This window comes from Podarcis liolepis, assembly GCF_965112155.1.
Source record: "Podarcis liolepis genome assembly, chromosome: 7".
In the NCBI taxonomy this organism is placed as follows: domain Eukaryota; kingdom Metazoa; phylum Chordata; class Lepidosauria; order Squamata; family Lacertidae; genus Podarcis; species Podarcis liolepis.
The window spans coordinates 52,294,356-52,312,711 of NC_139561.1; the positions used below are offsets into that span (position 1 = coordinate 52,294,356).

General features: G+C 41.9%; 1 protein-coding gene across 2 annotated transcripts in view; it reads left to right on the plus strand.

Moving 5' to 3' along the window:
* The first annotated feature begins 446 nt into the window (after positions 1-446).
* Positions 447-18,356, plus strand: part of GAN (gigaxonin) — a 29,232-nt gene continuing 11,322 nt past the window's right edge. The window contains exons 1-2 of one of the 2 annotated variants that reach the window (XM_083511313.1): positions 447-916; positions 16,915-17,029. In XM_083511313.1, the coding sequence (XP_083367439.1) occupies positions 741-916; positions 16,915-17,029 (291 nt within the window). In that variant the 5' untranslated portion in view covers positions 447-740. Of the gene's footprint in view, positions 917-1,271; positions 1,291-16,914; positions 17,030-18,356 lie in introns of those variants that run through there. The other variant, XM_083511314.1, reaches the window with a different exon arrangement.

Below are 18,356 nucleotides of genomic sequence, written 5' to 3' on the forward strand. Positions count from 1 at the left end.
TACAATATATCAAAAATTCACCATTAAACTACAAGTGTTATTCTAACCCTACTCACAATTTCAACTGTTTACAGTAGTTTTTAAGCTAAAGTAGTCAATTGGGCAATTCACCAACGTCCGGAGGGCCATAGGTTATGGCACCCCCCCATAACCTAAATGAGCAAGCTCTGCGCAAGGCAGATGGAGAGCCGCCTTGGTGCCTCTGAGCATAAGCAGAGCGCCCGCCCTGCTTTGCGTGCGTGCCAGTAAAGAGGATAAAGCGTATGATGTTATTGTTGTTGTTGTTGCTGTCATCCCGCGTGGTGTTCATGACACATGCCGTCCGTTTCGTCCAGCCTGGAGGGGATAATCGCGGCTGCCCAGTTCCTTCCCCTCCATCCCACCGGCGGCGGCGGCTCCTCCTCTCCGGCAGGCGGAGCCGGGATGGGCCGGCGCGAGGATATGATGTCAAGGCCGGAGCCGGGGCTGGGATGTATGGTGGGGGACCGGCTCGGATGCGAGGAGCCGGAGAGCGGCTGAGGCGAGAGAGAAGACGCGAGGCGCGGAGGCAGCTTCGGCCTGCTGGGCGCGTGAGGAGGAGGAGGAGCGGAGAAAGGCCGCCTTGGCCTGGCGGAGTCAGGCCCCTGAGGAGAGAAGGAAAAGGCGCGAAGGGAGAAGAGGAGGCGGTGGCATCGGCGACCACCGCCGCCCCTTAACTCCTGCTGCTAAGAATTGGGCTCCGTCCGGTTGGGGACGCCGCGATGTCGAGCGGGGCGGCGGGCAGCGCCGTGTCGGACCCCCAGCACCCGGCCCGGCTCCTGAGGGCGCTGAGCTCCTTCCGCGAGGAGGGCCGCTTCTGCGACGCCCATCTGGTGCTGGAGGGCGAGGAGATCCCCGTGCAGACCAACATCCTGGCGGCCGCCAGCCCTTACATCAGGTGAGGCACGGCCTAATCGTTGGGTCTTACTTAACCCCACGAGCATGTGCAGAGTGCACCAGGCGGGTGTGTTTAGAGGGGAGAGCATTTCCTGGCTGCACATGCGCAACACACGCGTGTCATTGTTGTCGTTATTACCACCATCTCGGAATTACCTGGCAAGCTCGGCTCGAGGCAGTGCGGTGTAGCGGTTAGAGCGGCCGCCTAAAATTGGGGGCGGGGGGGGGGCGGGATCCGCGTCCAGATCCCCATTTGGCCGCGAAGCACCGCGGGTGACATTGGAGCAGTCAGCCGAAGCTACCTCACAAGGTGGTGAGGATAAATTTTGGGGAGAGGTTAACCATGTAGGCCGCAGTGAGCTCCTTGGAGAAAAGGTTAGGATGTAAACACAATAAATATGAAAGTCTGCTCCTCAGTAAGGACTTGAGCCCTAGGAGTCCTTGGTCCTGCTCTCCTGTCAGCAACAGGGGGTGGTGAGATGTCTCTGGGAACCTGGCAGGTAGCACCTGTTGTTTAAAAAACACGGTTTGTTTTAAGAATCGAACAGTTGGTTTGTTGGACCAGGACTTCCAATTGTAGTTTAAGGCAATACTTGCTAAGGACAGCAGGAGAGCCTTGCTGGATGAAACCAGGGTGGGTCTATCAAGCACAGCATTTCCAACCGTAACAACCAGAGGCTTCTGGAAACTTGACCTGCAAGTCCTGATCTTTCTAGCAGGATTCATCATGGTTTCTTAAAATGTGTTGCTGCTTGTGAGCTTCGCAGAGGCATGTAGCTTCTTGACCACCGTTGACAACAGCTTTCAGTTAGTTGCCTTGGAAATTCTAAAGTAGGTGATGGCAGTGATGGCCATCTCTAATTTTGTATGTGTGTGTATGCCGAGAACATACTTTTTATGAAAAAATGGAGGTCTCATTTAGATATGATTGGTATCCAGTGGTACCTCAGGTTAAGAACGTAATTCATTCCAGAGGTCCGTTCTTAACCTGAAACTGTTCTTAACCTGAGGTACCACTTTAGCCGCCATGCGATTTCTGTTCTCACCCTGAAGCAAAGTTCTTAACCCGGGGTAATATTTATGGCTTAGTGGTGTCTGTAACCTGAAGCATCTGTAACCTGAAGCGTCTGTAACCCGAGGTACCACTGATGAATTATTCTCTATACTGATGAATTGCAACCCTCCACAAACACATCTTCAGGATTGAAGAACTAAGACTCCCAAGATGGCTTGAACCCCATCACTCCTTATTAAATGCTGTGTGCCATGGCTGAGCCCAATATCTTTTGACAGAACAAAGACTTATTCTTGAAACTGTGTTGCCAGCTTTTTAAAAAAAACAAAACAAAACAAAAACTGCTACTGTTTATGACAGACAGAAAGTGTTTCCTGGCTTGTTTTCCCTTAAGCATGCATTTAAAAGGTGGAGTAATTTTTTTAACTCTCTTAACCACTCTGGATAGTTAATATTCCTTACAGATATGCAGACCATATTTAGTAATCTTGGGATGTACGCTTAGTTAATCCTTTACAAGTCCCCACAATACTGGGGTTCCATTAGAGAGAACATTTATTTGATATATGAATGCTGCAGCTGCATGCCAAAGAATTAATGAAAACGGGACGTGGGTTGTTACCTCCTTCCATTGTAAAACATAGGAAGCTGCCTTAGACAGACCATAGGCTTATCTGGCTCAATACTGTCTACATTGACTGGCAGCAACTCCATTGGGTTTCAAGCTGAAGATGCTCTTCCATTGAGTCACAGTGCTTTGCAAAAGAACTAAAGTGAGACCTGCAGTTCCTAAATTTTCTCTCTCATCCAGACACTGACCAGGCCCAGACCTGCTTAGCTTCAGCAAACATATTGCTCAGTCTCCCTCCATACTATGCCCAGGGACCATGGTTTATGGGAAAGTAGATAAGAGTATATGAATGATTAAAACAGCAAAAGGAGCTGTCTGTAACAGGAACAAGACTATTAACTAGCCACCACATTATGGATTCAGATCTTTCTCGTTATTAGCTTTCATGGGTTTTCTCATTTCTTGTTGACCCAGTTGGTTAGCTAACAACCTAGCTGCTCACTCCCTTTTCTCTTTTTCTCTCTCCAGCCCTGCCCTGGCATGCTGTTTTCCTCTTATCCACACATTTCCTCAACAATAAAAAGAGAATAGATTAAAAAGTGCAGACAAAGTCCTGACTGTTTTAATAAAACACCAAATAGGTCCATACACAGACACACAGAGTTGTATAGCTCAGCGCTGTCATTTTGACCCTATCTTGTATTGCATGCCCTTAAAAAATTTCTGAGCTACTTTAAAGCACATTAATCTCATTGTGCTGTAAACAGGAGAAAGCATGTAGCTGTACTTTATGATTCAGAAAGGGAGGCAGAAGCCTAGACTTGGACCAGTTCCACAGGTGTGTAGCTTCTGGGGGTGAGTGCTTGCCATAGTCAGGAGGTTATTGCCAAATTCATGCTCCCAAGCCACTTATGCTTCCTTTCGTTAGAAAGGAATACAGGAAGTATCATTTCTTTGTTTAGTAACATTACTTATGGACATCACTGCCATCAATCCCTGTTTGATGTGATAAACAGATTCTTGCAGAAATCAAAAGTGGCAGTTTTCATGGTGAGGGGTGGTTTTGAAATTATTGGTTAGCAACTAACTGAAAGGCAGCCACCTGGGGGATTCATGCTTTGTGTGCTAAAAAGTTCTTTCATGTATATAGAACTGACATTATTAAGACTGACAATAAATATTAGAGATGGGAGTTTCACAATTTGTTACATATATCTTGCAAATGCACTACTTATGCATAAGGCTAAAGTTGCTGTCTTTATAATGTTAACTATGTACTTCCTGTGCTTCATTATAAATATATGCTTTGAATATGCTTTAAATAAAACAACACACACCTGTCTAAAAGCTGACTGGACATTTTAACTTTAAAATGATATCCTTCATTATAATATGCAACTTGGTGTTTACACAATACAGTGACACCCTTAGAGAGAGAGTGTGGTGCTTTGTTATTTCCTTCTTGTGATGAACTAATAAATAAGCTCATCATCTTCAGCTGCCTGACCCAGCAGGAAAGGCCTGTCCGCAACATTTTCAGCATTAGATTGTTCTCTGCTCTCCCTACTTTGATAAGTAGTTTCAGATCAAATGCATGCTGAATATTTAATCATCACTCTTTGCATAATTTGCATTGAAGCCACTTTGCCTCTTTTTGAAGTGTTATGACAAATAAGCTTTGTTAAATATTGGTATTTTGACAACTGACATTTCATCACATAGTTTATGGTTCTGGCAGCTTATAGGGCAGTTACTATCCTCCTTTATTGGTTTAAGTGTAGAAAAAGAAGAAGCTTGCTTTAAAATTATTTAGATTTGTTGCCAACACATTTGATGTCATGTTATGCTGATTGCCAATGAATATGCAGCCTAGATACTGAGGCCATGTGCACATTACCAATAATTCTGCCTCTAGTGCATTCCCACTGCCAGTGTTTAAAGCTGTGTACATATGACATCAGTCACAATCTGTATCTGTTTTGTAGATTCTTGAGAAATACTCCTGTTTGGTGCATTTCCACTCAAACCAACTGTTAAACAGAGATGTGTACATTTGAGACAGCCATTGTGCATGCACAGATGACAGCTTCATGAATAGGAGGTTGGAGTGTGTGTTGCAGGCATGGAGAAATAAATGGGTAACACGCACTAGGTGAAGACATCCCTGCCCCTCTCTGGTGTGTACAGCAGCATGTCAGTGAGACTTGAAATTAGGCAGGAGGAAACAACCTTGCTGCATTTTAAATGCTCTAAAATGCACTAGTGTTGACCTTAAACAGTATTTGGGTGCCTTCTAAAGCCTCAGTTGCTAATCCTTAACCACTGTGGTAGCATGTAGTTTGAGTTCACTGGAGAAATCGAAAACATTATGCCTAGCATAGGCAGTCTTTTAATTGACAGTATTTTTAGCATCAGATAGAAATAATCTGATAATGAATTATAACAATATATAAAAACATTTCTCTATACAGTGGTACCTCAGGTTACAAATGCTTCGGGTTACAAATACTTTGGGTTACAAACTCCGCTGATCCAGAAGTAGTACCTTGGGTTGAGCACTTGGCCCCATGATGAGAACAGAAATTGCGCATCAGCGGTGCAGCAGCAATGGAAAGCCCCATTAGCAAAAGCTTGCCTTGGGTTAAGAATGGTTTCGGGTTAAGAACGGACTCCGGAACGAATTAAGTTCGTAACCAGAGGTACCACTGTAATCTGAAACAGAAAACATGAACAACTGGCTCAAAAACATGAAAAGTTAGTTTATCTAGTGGGACTTGTTCAGCTTTAGCCTTAGTGAGCTAAAGTGTTGATGCCTAGTGAAATAAAGAGTTCTGTAGTTTTTTTTATTGGCACATCACACACAATGGTTTTAGGGACAATAATAGGAACAACAAATAAAATATTTGTAGATGGTTGTAAGCATTTGTATCCACATTTGTTCCAGAGAATTTGAGAAGGACAAGATCTTTTTCATTGAATCAGTTATTGTGGGTGCAGGAGTGTGCAAGTGTTTTTTAATGCATAGGGTTTGTTTGTTTTTTAATTTGGAATGGTAACTGGAAAGGGAACAAAAGTGCATATTTTTAGTCAAACTGCATGTTAGATGATGCTAGGTGTACATTTTTAAAGTGTTTTTTTTTACTGCCTATAGTTTTAAGAAAAGGAGCTGTTGGGGAACCTACCGTATTTTTTGCACCATAACACTCACTTTTTTCCTCCTGAAAAGTAAGGGGAAATGTCTGTGCGTGTTATGGAGGGAATGCCTACGGGTGACATGCCTACAGATTTTCCTCCTATAAAAACTATGTGCGTGTTATGGTCGGGTGCGTGTTATAGAGCGAAAAATACGGTAATAAGGAATGCAGAGAAGAGCTTTCAACCCTGTTCCCCTCAGTGCCACACCTTTACAAATCCATTCACCTCTGCTACTTTTCCTGAAGGTACTTTCTGCTGTGTGTAGTAGTGGGGCTGGGCTGAGATTTTCAGATGGAAATGGTGTGAGAGGAAAGGATTAACCCCTTATCATGGGCTGCAGTCCCTGGGCTGCAGGACCTGTGTAGCTACTTTTTCTAAAAATAGGTGCTTACCATAACATGTAATTTGACCTGCTGTAAAAATGGAAAGTATCTAAACTAAAGCAAATTTCATTGAACAGTAAATAGTATTTTGGCCTAGCAGAGGACCTATTCCTTAATTGTTTGTGGCTAACAGAAATACAGCATATGATTTATTTATTTATTTTAAGTTTCACTTTACTGTACATCATTTATATTGACAATGTCCTTTAAAGACTCAATGCATCTTGAGTGCACTGAGGAACAGACTCCTTTGGAAGCTTGTGGTCTCTCCTTCCTTGGAGGTTCTTAAGCAGAGGTTGGATTGCCATCTGTCATGGATGTGTTAGTTGAGGTTCCTGCATTGCAGGGGGTTGGACTAGATGACCCTCAAGGTCCATTCCAGCTCTACAGTTCTATGATTCTATCTGCAAAGGACCCAGGCTAGGAGAAAACCTCTGCATTTTCAAGTTAGTCCAGAGTTTTGTTTTCCCATTTCATAAATAAGATTTCTGAATAGATTATAAAAATTAGTGTTTTATAGATATTACTAAATTATAAGGAAGGGGTTTATTTAGATGGTTATTGTATTCTGGTACAGCTGGTTTAATAAATATAACTGTGCATAATTTAGAGGATATTTTTGCAGTGAAATCCATTATGCATATTTGAAACCAAAACCAGGGTTTCCTATTAATGCATCAGGATTCTGTGTAAGGAAGCTCTTCCTCCTGAAGATATGTTTTATAATAGGGCATTTTGCTAAAGTATATGTAATGTGCCCCCAGACATAATGGGGAAATGGAAATGCTGATGGATGAAAAATGAATGTCAGCCCACATGTCTAATTAAGAAAGGGAGAGGCCAGAACCAGACAAAAAGCCTGTTGCCTGAAGCAAGGGGACAAGAATGAGAATTAAAATTGCCTGAGAACAAATCCCAGCTGCACAGTTGCTAGAAATCACAAGGACTTGCCAGAGATATGTCTGTACTTATGATACTGTAATGGCTAGGTTTGCAAAGATGCTGGTAAAAGATGCAGAACAACAGTTTTCAAATTCAGCTGGGAAGAATTGACTGCTTTTAATGAAAGGGCTGGTGCCATGCTGCCTTTATTGTAATTATTTGTATGTTTTAAACAGATTTTATATATGTATATAGTTTTAATTCTATTAACGTTTAACTGTTTCAGTGATTGGTTTTCTATGTTCATGGCAATTCTTGTTGTTATTTGTAAGATGCCTTGAGTCCCGTCAGGGAAAAGGCTGGGTATAAATAAATTAATAATAATAACAACAGCAGTAATAAGACATTATCATTTTTAATTGAAGCACTTGTTTATACTGTTATGCATCCTGGGACAACACCCCTGAATTTACTCCAACCTTGGATTTGTTTACATTTAAATTTTTGATTCAGAAACGGAAGTGAGTCAAAAGAGAATGAAGAACAACTGGCAATGACTTTTTTTTTTTAAGAACACCTTCTTTCATCCCAAGATCCGTGAACTTTGGAATGTGTGTTTGTTACTGTTTTTGAAAAAAACAAAGGGAAAGGTTGATGTAGCTCGCGGTTTTGTAGAGAAGTATGTGTACCTGTGAATGACTTGGAATAGTCGGCAAAATGATGTATGGATTAGTCGCCTATGGACGCCCCTTCTGCGATTAATGCTGGATCTAGATTGAGTAAGCAACCATTAGGGGTGGGGTTTTTTTTTTGCTATAACAGTCTCCCTTTGTATCCAAGATAATATGGTCATATCATCCAACCCAAAATAACAGTCCTGGTTCATATGTTGCAGTAAGAAAGAATGTGACTTACCATGACTGTGCTAATGTGTTGGCTCCTGGAGAGGAGCTCACACCAATGTTGTTCTTCCCTGGAGTCTGACTCTAGGTCAGCACAAGACAGCAGCTAAGCCCAAAGTTTGGCTTTAGTGTGCTGTCCAAAGTTGTGGGTTTTCTCTCCTGCTTAACCATAGAACAAATCTTGGCTACAGATGATGGTTAGGAAGGAGAGTTCATCACCATGATCTTGGGTTCAGACAATACTTGGGCTTAGTTGTTGTGTTATGCTGGCCTAAAAAGCCCACGGAGGGGTAAAACAAATGTGATCTCCATTTCCGGAATGAACATGTTTGTACTACTCCATGGTTTGGCTTAGTGTGAAGGTACAAACACAGCCAGTGAGTAAGTCCCAGGTTCTAGTTTCATCTCTGCCACAAATTCACTCTCCCATGACCTCTGCTCCCTATCTTCAATATGAGAATACAGTGGTACCTCGGGTTACATATGCTTCAGGTTACATACGATTCAGGTTACATATGCTTCAGGTTACACTAACCCACTAACCCAAAAATAGTACCTCGGGTTAAGAACTTTGCTTCAGGATGAAAACAGAAATCATGCAGTGGCGGCACAGCGGCAGGTGGAGGCCCCATTAGCTAAAGTGGTGCTTCAGGTTAAGAACAGTTTCAGGTTAAGAACGGACCTCCGGAATGAATTAAGTACTTAACCCGAGGTACCACTGTAATAATGCTAGTCTACCTTTTGTTGTGTAGTGGTAACAGGGCTGGCCTGCCCATGAGGCAGACTGAAGCAATTGCCTTGGGCAGCAGAATCCTGTGGGGTGGTGTCCCTCCCGCCTCTGCTAGGGTTGTGCAGCTGCAGTGGTGGCTTTCAATGAGATCTCACAAGAGTTCCAGGAGTCTTGCCAGAAGCCACAGCTATGTGACACCAGTAAGCAAGTCTTCAGCGGAGTGGGGGGCATTTTCCCCTTTTTCCTCAGGCGGCAAAACAGAATGGGCCACCCTGGGTGGTTAATGCTCGTAGAGTGCTTTGAACATTCAAATGTGCTATACAGATGCTAATTATTAGTATTGTCATACATCCTAAAGGGGCAGGTATGAGTTTAGTAGTTGGCAAATAGAATACAATTCAAGCTATTTTTATCCTGTGTAAACTATTCAGATATCCAAAATATAATAAGAACAATTCTCTTTCATTTTATAAGACATCTAGCCATATATTAAATCAGTGCTTCAAGTATTCTGAGAAAATGGAAATATGTTTGATATGAGTTGGATACACTGAGTGTGCCAGTGAGTTGGAATATTAGCATATCCATAGAGAGCCTTGTCTGTGGGGGGGGGGGGTGACTTTCAGTTTTTTTCTTTTCTTTTTACTTGGCCTATTTCTGTTAGGTGTGGGTCTGTAGAGCAGAGTAACATGGGTTCCCACTGATCTGTCATGAGACTGTTTGGAATACAATTCTAAATTCTGATGTTTCAAGGACTGAATAATTAAACAACTAGCATTTATACAGAGCATGTGTGTTAAAAATGATATCCATTAATTACTTCATGATCATTGCCCAAGTGGAACTTATAATTTGCAGATAACCACTTGCTAACTGCATTGTTCTGCAAAGAGGTGGTAACAATTTTAGCATCCCTCTACTTCTTCCAGATCAGGTTCACATATACACTGTGATTACATTCAAGACACAAGTGTCACAGTTAACAATGCTGCTGTTTGCAGGGTCAGATAAATATCTTATTTAGTGAAATTCCTATTGCCAAGATCCTAAAATAGCCTTTTTACAGGTGTTTGATACTTAAAATATAGTTTTAATATTTCTACATCTTAATGTAATGTTTTGTCCTGTTATTAGCCCAAAATGCTCAAATTATTCTTGAGTAATTGTGCTGTAAACTTGTTATTTCTGATGTACAAATGTCTTCCTAGAAGACTTGGTTAAAAACTACTAACATAAAAGAACCATAAATAGATCTAAAGTTGTTGCTATCTGCTGTGGCTGAAAGAGGGTGTGGGCCTGCCTATTCTGTCTCAGACTTCTTTCTTCTTTCTACTTGGCATTGTCTGATTTTTATAGCATTTTGATTGGTTTTTATTGAAGCTTGTGAGAAGACAGATGACTAAAGCTCCTTAGTCATTGCATAAATTTGGTGGTGTGCATCACTTGGCTCCTAATTTTAATGACTGAGTGAGATTTAAATTCAGTTCTGGAGATTATGTAAGAACATAACTGGGTGAGTAATAATGGTAGTCGTGCTGTTACTTTGAGTGTTTTTGGCTAATGGAAGTGTTAGGCAACATGGGTTAGCACATTCCCTTCTGCCTTTATGTGTGGAATTACCATTTCTGTTACATCTTGGCATACTAGGTTGTATTTTGGTTTTTTAATGTGATTTGCAGGCTGTTGCAGTTTAAACCCCCAAATACCATGATTATTTTTAAAAAAACTTAATAGATCAGAGGTTTTGTGTAGCGGTTTGTTTAACGAAGACAGACCCTTTTTATTTGAGCTAGTTATCCAAATTTGCATTAATATCTGAAAGATAAACATATCTCCCCATATTTATCCTTTAAAAGTTGGTGTGATATAGCTAAGAACATTTGTTCAAGATTACTTTTGAACATAAACTTTTGTTCCTTGCTGGTCAGCAGCAGCCATTTCAGAAAGAAACCGTGAAAGAGGGGGAGATTGGACAAATAACGGATTAGAAATGTTCCCACTGGAAATAATGGAAATTGTCAGCTCGTTATGTGAACACTCGCCTAATGAATGATTTCCTGGGAATTTCATTGTGTTCAGAAAGGGAGACCTGCATGTAATATATACAGTTTCAGTTGTGAAAAATGTCCAGGGTGGACCCTGAAATTACAGCATACAAATTGAAGGAATGTCAATTTAGGAAGGTGGTAGCTGATCTCTCTTGTTTTATCCTGTCCTGCTAGAAAAGCAGGTCTTGTGTTTGTTGTGCATTTAATTGTGCAGAATTCCTAGTCCCATTTTCTTATGACATTGAAAGTGCATTAGCTGCACTGAATGTACCCCGTGGCCTTGATTGAAATTCCCTGTTGCTCTTATCCTAATTTGCTATAACCATATTTTCATGCTGTGAGCACAACAGGTTTTCCAAGTTCATGCCTTTAGTGTTTGCAATATGCAGGGGGCTCCATGGCAGAGGATTCTGGGGTTAGAATCCTGTTGCAGGGTGGACATTCATGTGGGGTGCTGACCATACCTGTTCAGTTTGGCAGCCTCCTCCCTCCACTACCAGCGCCCATCACATGGAGGGTGGAACAACGAGGATTGCCCCGGCCCCATGGGGCACTGGGTGAAACCGCTGCAGTTCTCTCTGCCACCAGCACCCAATATGCAGAGGTAGGGAGCAGGTGGAGGAAGGTAAGGCGCAAGCAAGTCTCACCCATGATATGCTGCTAAGTGAAGTTGCCATCATGCTCTGGCCCTCAAACTGGTCCTGGACAATGTATTGATACATTGTCCAGGCCTAACCACCTCCCACTGTTCCACCATGCAGCCCAAAGCTTCCCAACAAAAACATGGCGAGCCAATGGCTTACACCACCTAACAGACTTAGGTGCAGAAATGACAAACCTATACCAGCACAAGAAATACAAGATAAACTAGGGAACACCCAAATACCCTGGTTGAACCAACACCAACTACACACCTCCTTAAATAGCCCAACAATCAAAGCAGCAGGCACTAGACCTCTCACCACCTTTGAAAAACTCCTCCTGACAGCAGAGGGACACAGCAAGTGGATGGTGTCCACAATGTACAAAAAACTACTCCAAGATTCTACAAAGCTCCTCAACACAATCAAAGACCAATGGGAACATCCTATAAGTTATGAAATAAACCCTACCCAAGCTGTGGTCTAAACTACCCTTTTAAGTCCATCTCATCCAAAAGAAGGGAACTCAGTTTGAAACTAATTTATAAATAGTACCTAATAACTCGGAAGCTGGCACTGATACACGCAGGAACTTCAACTAAATGCTGGTGAGATTGTACCACCACAGGAACATACCTCCACATGAGGTGGGAATGCCTCCAAATTCAACCCTTTGGAACATCAGTCCTTCAAGAAGTATTGCACTTGGGCAAAAAAAATGAGAGGCACAAATACAAGATGGGTGACACCTGGCTTGAGAGCAGTACATGTGAAAAGGATCTAGGAGTCTTGGTTGACCACAAACTTGACATGAGCCAACAGTGTGACGCGACAGCTAAAAAAGCCAATGCAATTCTGGGCTGCATCAATAGGAGTATAGCATCTAGATCAAGGGAAGTAATAGTGCCACTGTATTCTGCTCTGGTCAGACCTCACCTGGAGTACTGTGTCCAGTCTGGGCATCACAATTCAAGAAGGACACTGACAAACTGGAACGTGTCCAGAGGAGGGCAACCAAAATGGTCAAAGGCCTGGAAACGATGCCTTATGAGGAACGGCTAAGGGAGCTGGGCATGTTTAGCCTGGAGAAGAGGAGGTTAAGGGGTGATATGATAGCCATGTTCAAATATATAAAAGGATGTCACATAGAGGAGGGAGAAAGGTTGTTTTCTGCTGCTCCAGAGAAACGGACACGGAGCAATGGATCCAAACTACAAGAAAGAAGATTCCACCTAAACATTAGGAAGAACTTCCTGACAGTAAGAGCTGTTTGACAGTGGAATTTGCTGCCAAGGAGTGTGGTGGAGTCTCCTACTTTGGAGGTCTTTAAGCAGAGGCTTGACAACCATATGTCAGGAGTGCTCTGATGGTGTTTCCTGCTTGGCAGGGGGTTGGACTCGATGGCCCTTGTGGTCTCTTCCAACTCTATGATTCTATGATTCTAAGAAATCTGTAAAATAACAAAGCAGGTACTAGAAGCAACTCCAGACAACAATGCACACTCCGATGACAAAGAGCTCATAAGCCACTTACTCTCAGCAGCTAGGAGTGTCATAACTAGACACTGGAGGGACCTGTCAGGAGTAAACATGGACCACTGGTACCAAATTGTATGGGAAACAACCCTACTAGGAAAGCTAACCAACAAATTGAAGCTAACCGGGGGACAAACAAAAGAGGATGCCTTCACCCTGGTTGTTTTTGTTGTTGTTGTTGTTGTTGTTGTTGTTGTTGTTGTTGTTTAGTCGTTTAGTAAGTATTGGAGCCTCAGTTTCAGCATCTGTCCTTCCAGTGAGCACTCAGGACTGATTTCCTTAAGGATAGATAGGTTTGATCTTCTTTCAGTCCATGGGACTCTCAAGAGTCTCCTCCAGCACCATAATTCAAAAGCATCAATTCTTCGGTAATCAGCCTTCTCACCCTGGTATAGCTCCCCTTTATTACATATACAGCCCAACGAGGCAACAATGTACACGCCCCAACAGCATACAGATCAGAGTGATTAGCCAGATCCAACAACCCCACCCCTTCAAACAAACAAACAAAACCCACTGCAATTGACTAAATGCAACCAGCTAAGCTGTGGATTCTCCAGTCTCTCGCACAGCCTTCAAAGAAACAAACAGACAAATGAAGGACCTATCTTCACAACGCTGACACAAAAACTGCACGTATACTAAGCAAAAGAATGAACGTTTATCCCCTCCTTTTTTCTCCCCCCTCCGATTATTTCCCCCCACAACCTCACAATGTGTATGACAGCAGTGTCTCACACTAACTGTAACTGACCTGTAGAAAGGACTCTGTGAATTGAAAACGGAAGCATTGCATGTACCCTTGTTTAACTATGGAAATCCTTTAATACAAACATTTTTTTTAAAGGCTATGTTGCTAAACTCTGCTACTAGTCCAGGCAGTGCCAGCTCTTAGTTTTGCAACATTGTAATTGAGATATTGAGACATGACCAGCTATGTCATCATTAGCTTGCCTTTGGCCTATTAAATGCTACAAATTGCAAACTTTATAATACAGTACCTTATTTGACTTCACAAATTCTGAAAGATTAAAAAGCTGACTTTTCACCAGTTGAAAACCAATTTTTTATTCCTTATTTTAACAATTTGTAAGCTGTTTGGTATAAACTATCTAAGCAATGAACAAGAGTATACAAAAATACATAAAATATACGGTAATCAATAATGAACCAGAATGACAAAACATAATAAAAACCCATCATAGATGTTATCAGCTGCAAACTAAAACAATAATTCAGCTTGGAAAGGGCCAAGTGGGGAGAGAAAAAAGATAAATTCCATAATTCTGGTGACATCATACTGAACACATGGCACTGCCAGGAAGGCCTCACCAGCTGAGTGCAGAGACAAGTACCCTGGTTTTTATACAGAGATGCTGCAAGGATTTATTTTTATTTCCTTTGAGTTCTGAGGTTGCTCATCATGTACAGAGCACCTGAAAACAAGTACGTAAGCAAAATTTTTGGAAAATTGCCACTCAGAGCAGGGTGTGGTGAAAGTTGATATCTTTAATGTGCACTGCCAAAAGGCTAGGGTGTGACCTGGAACAGAAGGTGAGGGGAGACAGAAACCCTTGTTAATTTGTTGAACAAATCTTTATTTATGGGGAAGGGGTTTAACCTTAAAGTGCTGCATCATGTTGATGTGGAAAATAATACTCCCTGAAACATTTTCATGAGCCAAAGGCAGAATTTACAGCAAGGAAGCATTACAGGTATAAAAACAATAATGATGGCTTGTCATCTTTTATATAATACAATTAAGCAATACTTCATTAGGACTAACATGGGGATGTTTTCTGGCAGATCACAAATCTTCATAGAAATAAGTTAACCTAACCGTGTCTTGGCGCTGTCAGTTGATACCAAAAGCTACTCATATAGACTTCAGCAGTAGAGAAATCTGCAGTCATTTACATTGACTTGCAGCAAAGGGCACCTGGTGGCTTTGGATCTGTGTGTGTTTATGTGGATCTGCCCCCATAATAACTGAGGGGGTGAGATATAAAGTGCAAAAGGCTAACATTGGCACAGTGCTATTCACGCCCCTCCTTCAGCCCCCTCAAGGTGATTTTCTTCAGACTTGGATAATTTCCTGTATTCTTAGCTGGGGGGGGGGGGAGACCTTGGACAGTAGACGGAAGGCGAGATAAAAGTGGCATAAGTAGAGAAAGCTTAGCACCTTGATCTTTGTGTTCCTTTGTGGTTTCGATTCCATACCTGCCCATTGTTTTACATATAATTGAGGCAGGTTGTCATTTAAAGCCTTGTATCTTCTGTCATCAAGTGTAGTTGGGCCCTGAACTTTGTCATTAGTAAGATAACACGTGATACAGAGCAGGATTGTTAATTATCTCTTCCCTGTGGTGAAGGAGTTGGGTGTATGTGTGCCTGAGACGCAAATCAGACCGAGACTTCTCTTTAAATTACAACACCTAAACAGACCCTGAAGTGTTTCCAAAAGTGGCTAATACTGCCTTTGAATATAGGCATGAGATCTTCATTCCAGGTCCTATTTATGTCTGTGTAATGTGTTTACTGAAAAAGATACCATTCTTTTGTTCAACCTTAAGCAATAGCATTCTGCTGAGTCAGTCAGTGTTTACTTGAGTGATTTGTAATAGATTTGTATATCTGATATTACTAACATTTTTACTTTGTGTTTTGATATCCTGCCTGGTAGCTGATCTTTCCTTAATGAGGAGATGTAATTTCAGAAGTATATAGCTTATTCTTCCTATATGCATACACACAGAGAGATAGCTAAAGAGAGAGATGCCTAAAGACACTTCACAGACCACCTGTAGCTCTGTGTTACGCAAATCCCACTTCGTGTTATATATATACAAAGAAATGAAATGGGAATAAAGTACTCTTCCTGCTGTGTATTTCTTTTTCCTTCCCATTTTGTTTTCTTGAGCTGTTTGCAGTTGCCGGTTGAAAGCTCATTGAGAATGGGCTTAGATGGTCCTCTTCAGACAGAGATGATTACTTCATTACTGCTGAGGCCTGTTGGCATAAAACTTCAAAGGCCCTGCCATTAGCTGTCTCAGATTACACATTGTGATAAGATGGAACTTGCAATATGACTGAGAGATAGTATTGGACTGAAACCTGGGAGACTGGGGTTGTAGCCGCCACTCAGCCTTGAAGCTCACTGTGTGACCTTGAGCCAGTCACTGCCTCTCAGCCTATCCTACCACATAGTGAGACAACACATGTGCACCTTGAGTTCCATGGAAGAGAGATGAGATATGAATGTAATAAAATGTGTGAATGAATGGCATTGTCTCCAGATCAAAAAGGACATGTGGGAATGAGCATTGATTGGCTGGATCAAATTAAGGACCAACTGATTCACAATGCCCCCCCCTCCCAGTTGCAGCCAGCAGCTCACAGACCTAAGGCTTCACATGCCCCTAATGGATGGATAATAATTTCTCATTATAGCATATATCAAGACTATTCAATGCAGGCATTGCTAAGTATGTTATATTTTTGTACTGGCTGTCCCTTATATCTGCTCCAGTACAACTTATGCCTTTCCCTATTCCAAGCCTTTCATTGTGGCTGGCAAAGTGTGGTCTCCCTTAGGCATCCAGTTTAGTGTGTGGTCATTTGCACTGTAGCAGATTTAATGAACGTTGTTTCCCAGGAAATGTGTGAATTGTTTTGCAACTTTAGGTTTATATCTGATTGGATTTGGAAAACTTTATCTTTTTATCACTTGAAATAATTCTGTCCAAATCCTGTGCTGTGAACTGAGCAGATTTAGGGAGTGTATGCATAGCAAATAAGAAATAATCTGTTAATCAAAATTCCTCTTAAGAAAACAGAGTTAACTTGTTATATTTAACAGCTGGCATGAAAGAATTTTATGCTGTGCACTAAACATCCACAGGCTGATACCATTAAGTGATACTACAGACTTAAACAGCTGCTTTTTCTCCTTTTCTTAGTACCTCTGTTTAATAGTGTGTGTTCATATGTAATTGAAAAACCTATTCTGAAAACTAAGAAATTTTCGTATGTGACCTTCCTTTGTTTATGTCTTGTTCTAATCGTTTTGTAAAAACAGCTATGTTTTCTGATTTCAGAACAAAGCTGAACTATAATCCTCCAAAGGATGATGGCTCAACATATAAAATTGAACTTGAAGGGATATCTGTTGATATTATGAAAGAGATTTTGGACTACATCTTCAGTGGTCAGGTTTGTGTTTCCAAGGTTATTCCTACATATCTCTGTATTTCAGTTCTAGTCATAATCTACACCTTCAAAAAACCCTTTGAATAGAATGGGCAGAAAGTAGATTGAGGCAGGCAGTATTATCTGAGTGGCTGGTCAGATCCTAGTCAAAGTAAAAAAAATTCTCATGCAAGTGCAGCTTGAGCTTGAGCTGCTCTAACAGAAAGAGTTCCTTTATATCGCCAGCTTCAGTCCAAGCTGTGGGGTTTGCTGATACCAGTGGGGCTTCCTGTAAACTCCATTGAGCAGATCAGTGCTAATAACAAGCCCTGCTTTGGGCAGAGGATCTGTGCTACAAAGTTCCTAATTGCAGCTGATTCCAAATAACACAGCCAATTCCATGGGGTTTGCTTTCACTGCCAATCAGCCACATCAACAACAAGCCTCCCTTGCAATTAGGAGGACACTTCAAGGCTCCTGGTGGTTTCTCTGCATCCCCTGCATTGGGATCTCTCCCTGCACCACACCTAATGTCAAATATGGTGGGTGTTGTTTGGGGAAAATAGCCTTGCAGGTCAAATTGTTAACCAAATCATCAGGCCTAATTTGGTCCACAGGCCAGAGGTTCCATACTCCTGAAGTAGACTCGTAGTGGATTACAGACCAGTTTTCCATGGACCATCTCATCCCTGTTGCTTGCTGAGATTCTTGCAAAGTTTGCTAAATGAGGTGGAAGCTGGTCTGATCCTTACGTTATTTATCAAGAGGGCACATTGCTTTGTTTTAACAGTTGAGAGATTGTGAACATGATCTTACATACAGTAAAAGCACATGAAGACTGCTGGATGAGACCACGGGTCCAACTAGTGTAACATCTTGTTTCTCATAGTGGCTATCTAGAAGCTTTTAGGAAGTCCAAATCCTGGGTGTGAATGCAAATGCCTTCTCATGTTTCTTCCCCCGTGACTAGCATGCAAAAGTATACCACCTATCAACCTGCAGGTTTCGTTTAGGTGTCATGGCTAGTGTCTTTTGACAGACATATCTCCATGAACATTTCTGATCCCCGTCTTAAAGTCATGTAAGCAAATGGCTCTCACCACATATTGCAGCAAGCAAATTCCAGTATCATACTGAAGTCATCCTACCTCTGACTCCAGGAGTCAGTTTATATCAGAGATGATCAATGTGTAAATGTATGACAAGTGACACAGGCAGTATACTGGAGGTGGAGGAAAGAAGGCCCATGGCATAAGTACGGCATACACTTCTACTTCCCTCTCCAGTGCTGTGCTGTTACCTTCTCATTAAAGTAGAGGCAAAACTCCACCAAGCTACGAAGGGGGAAGGC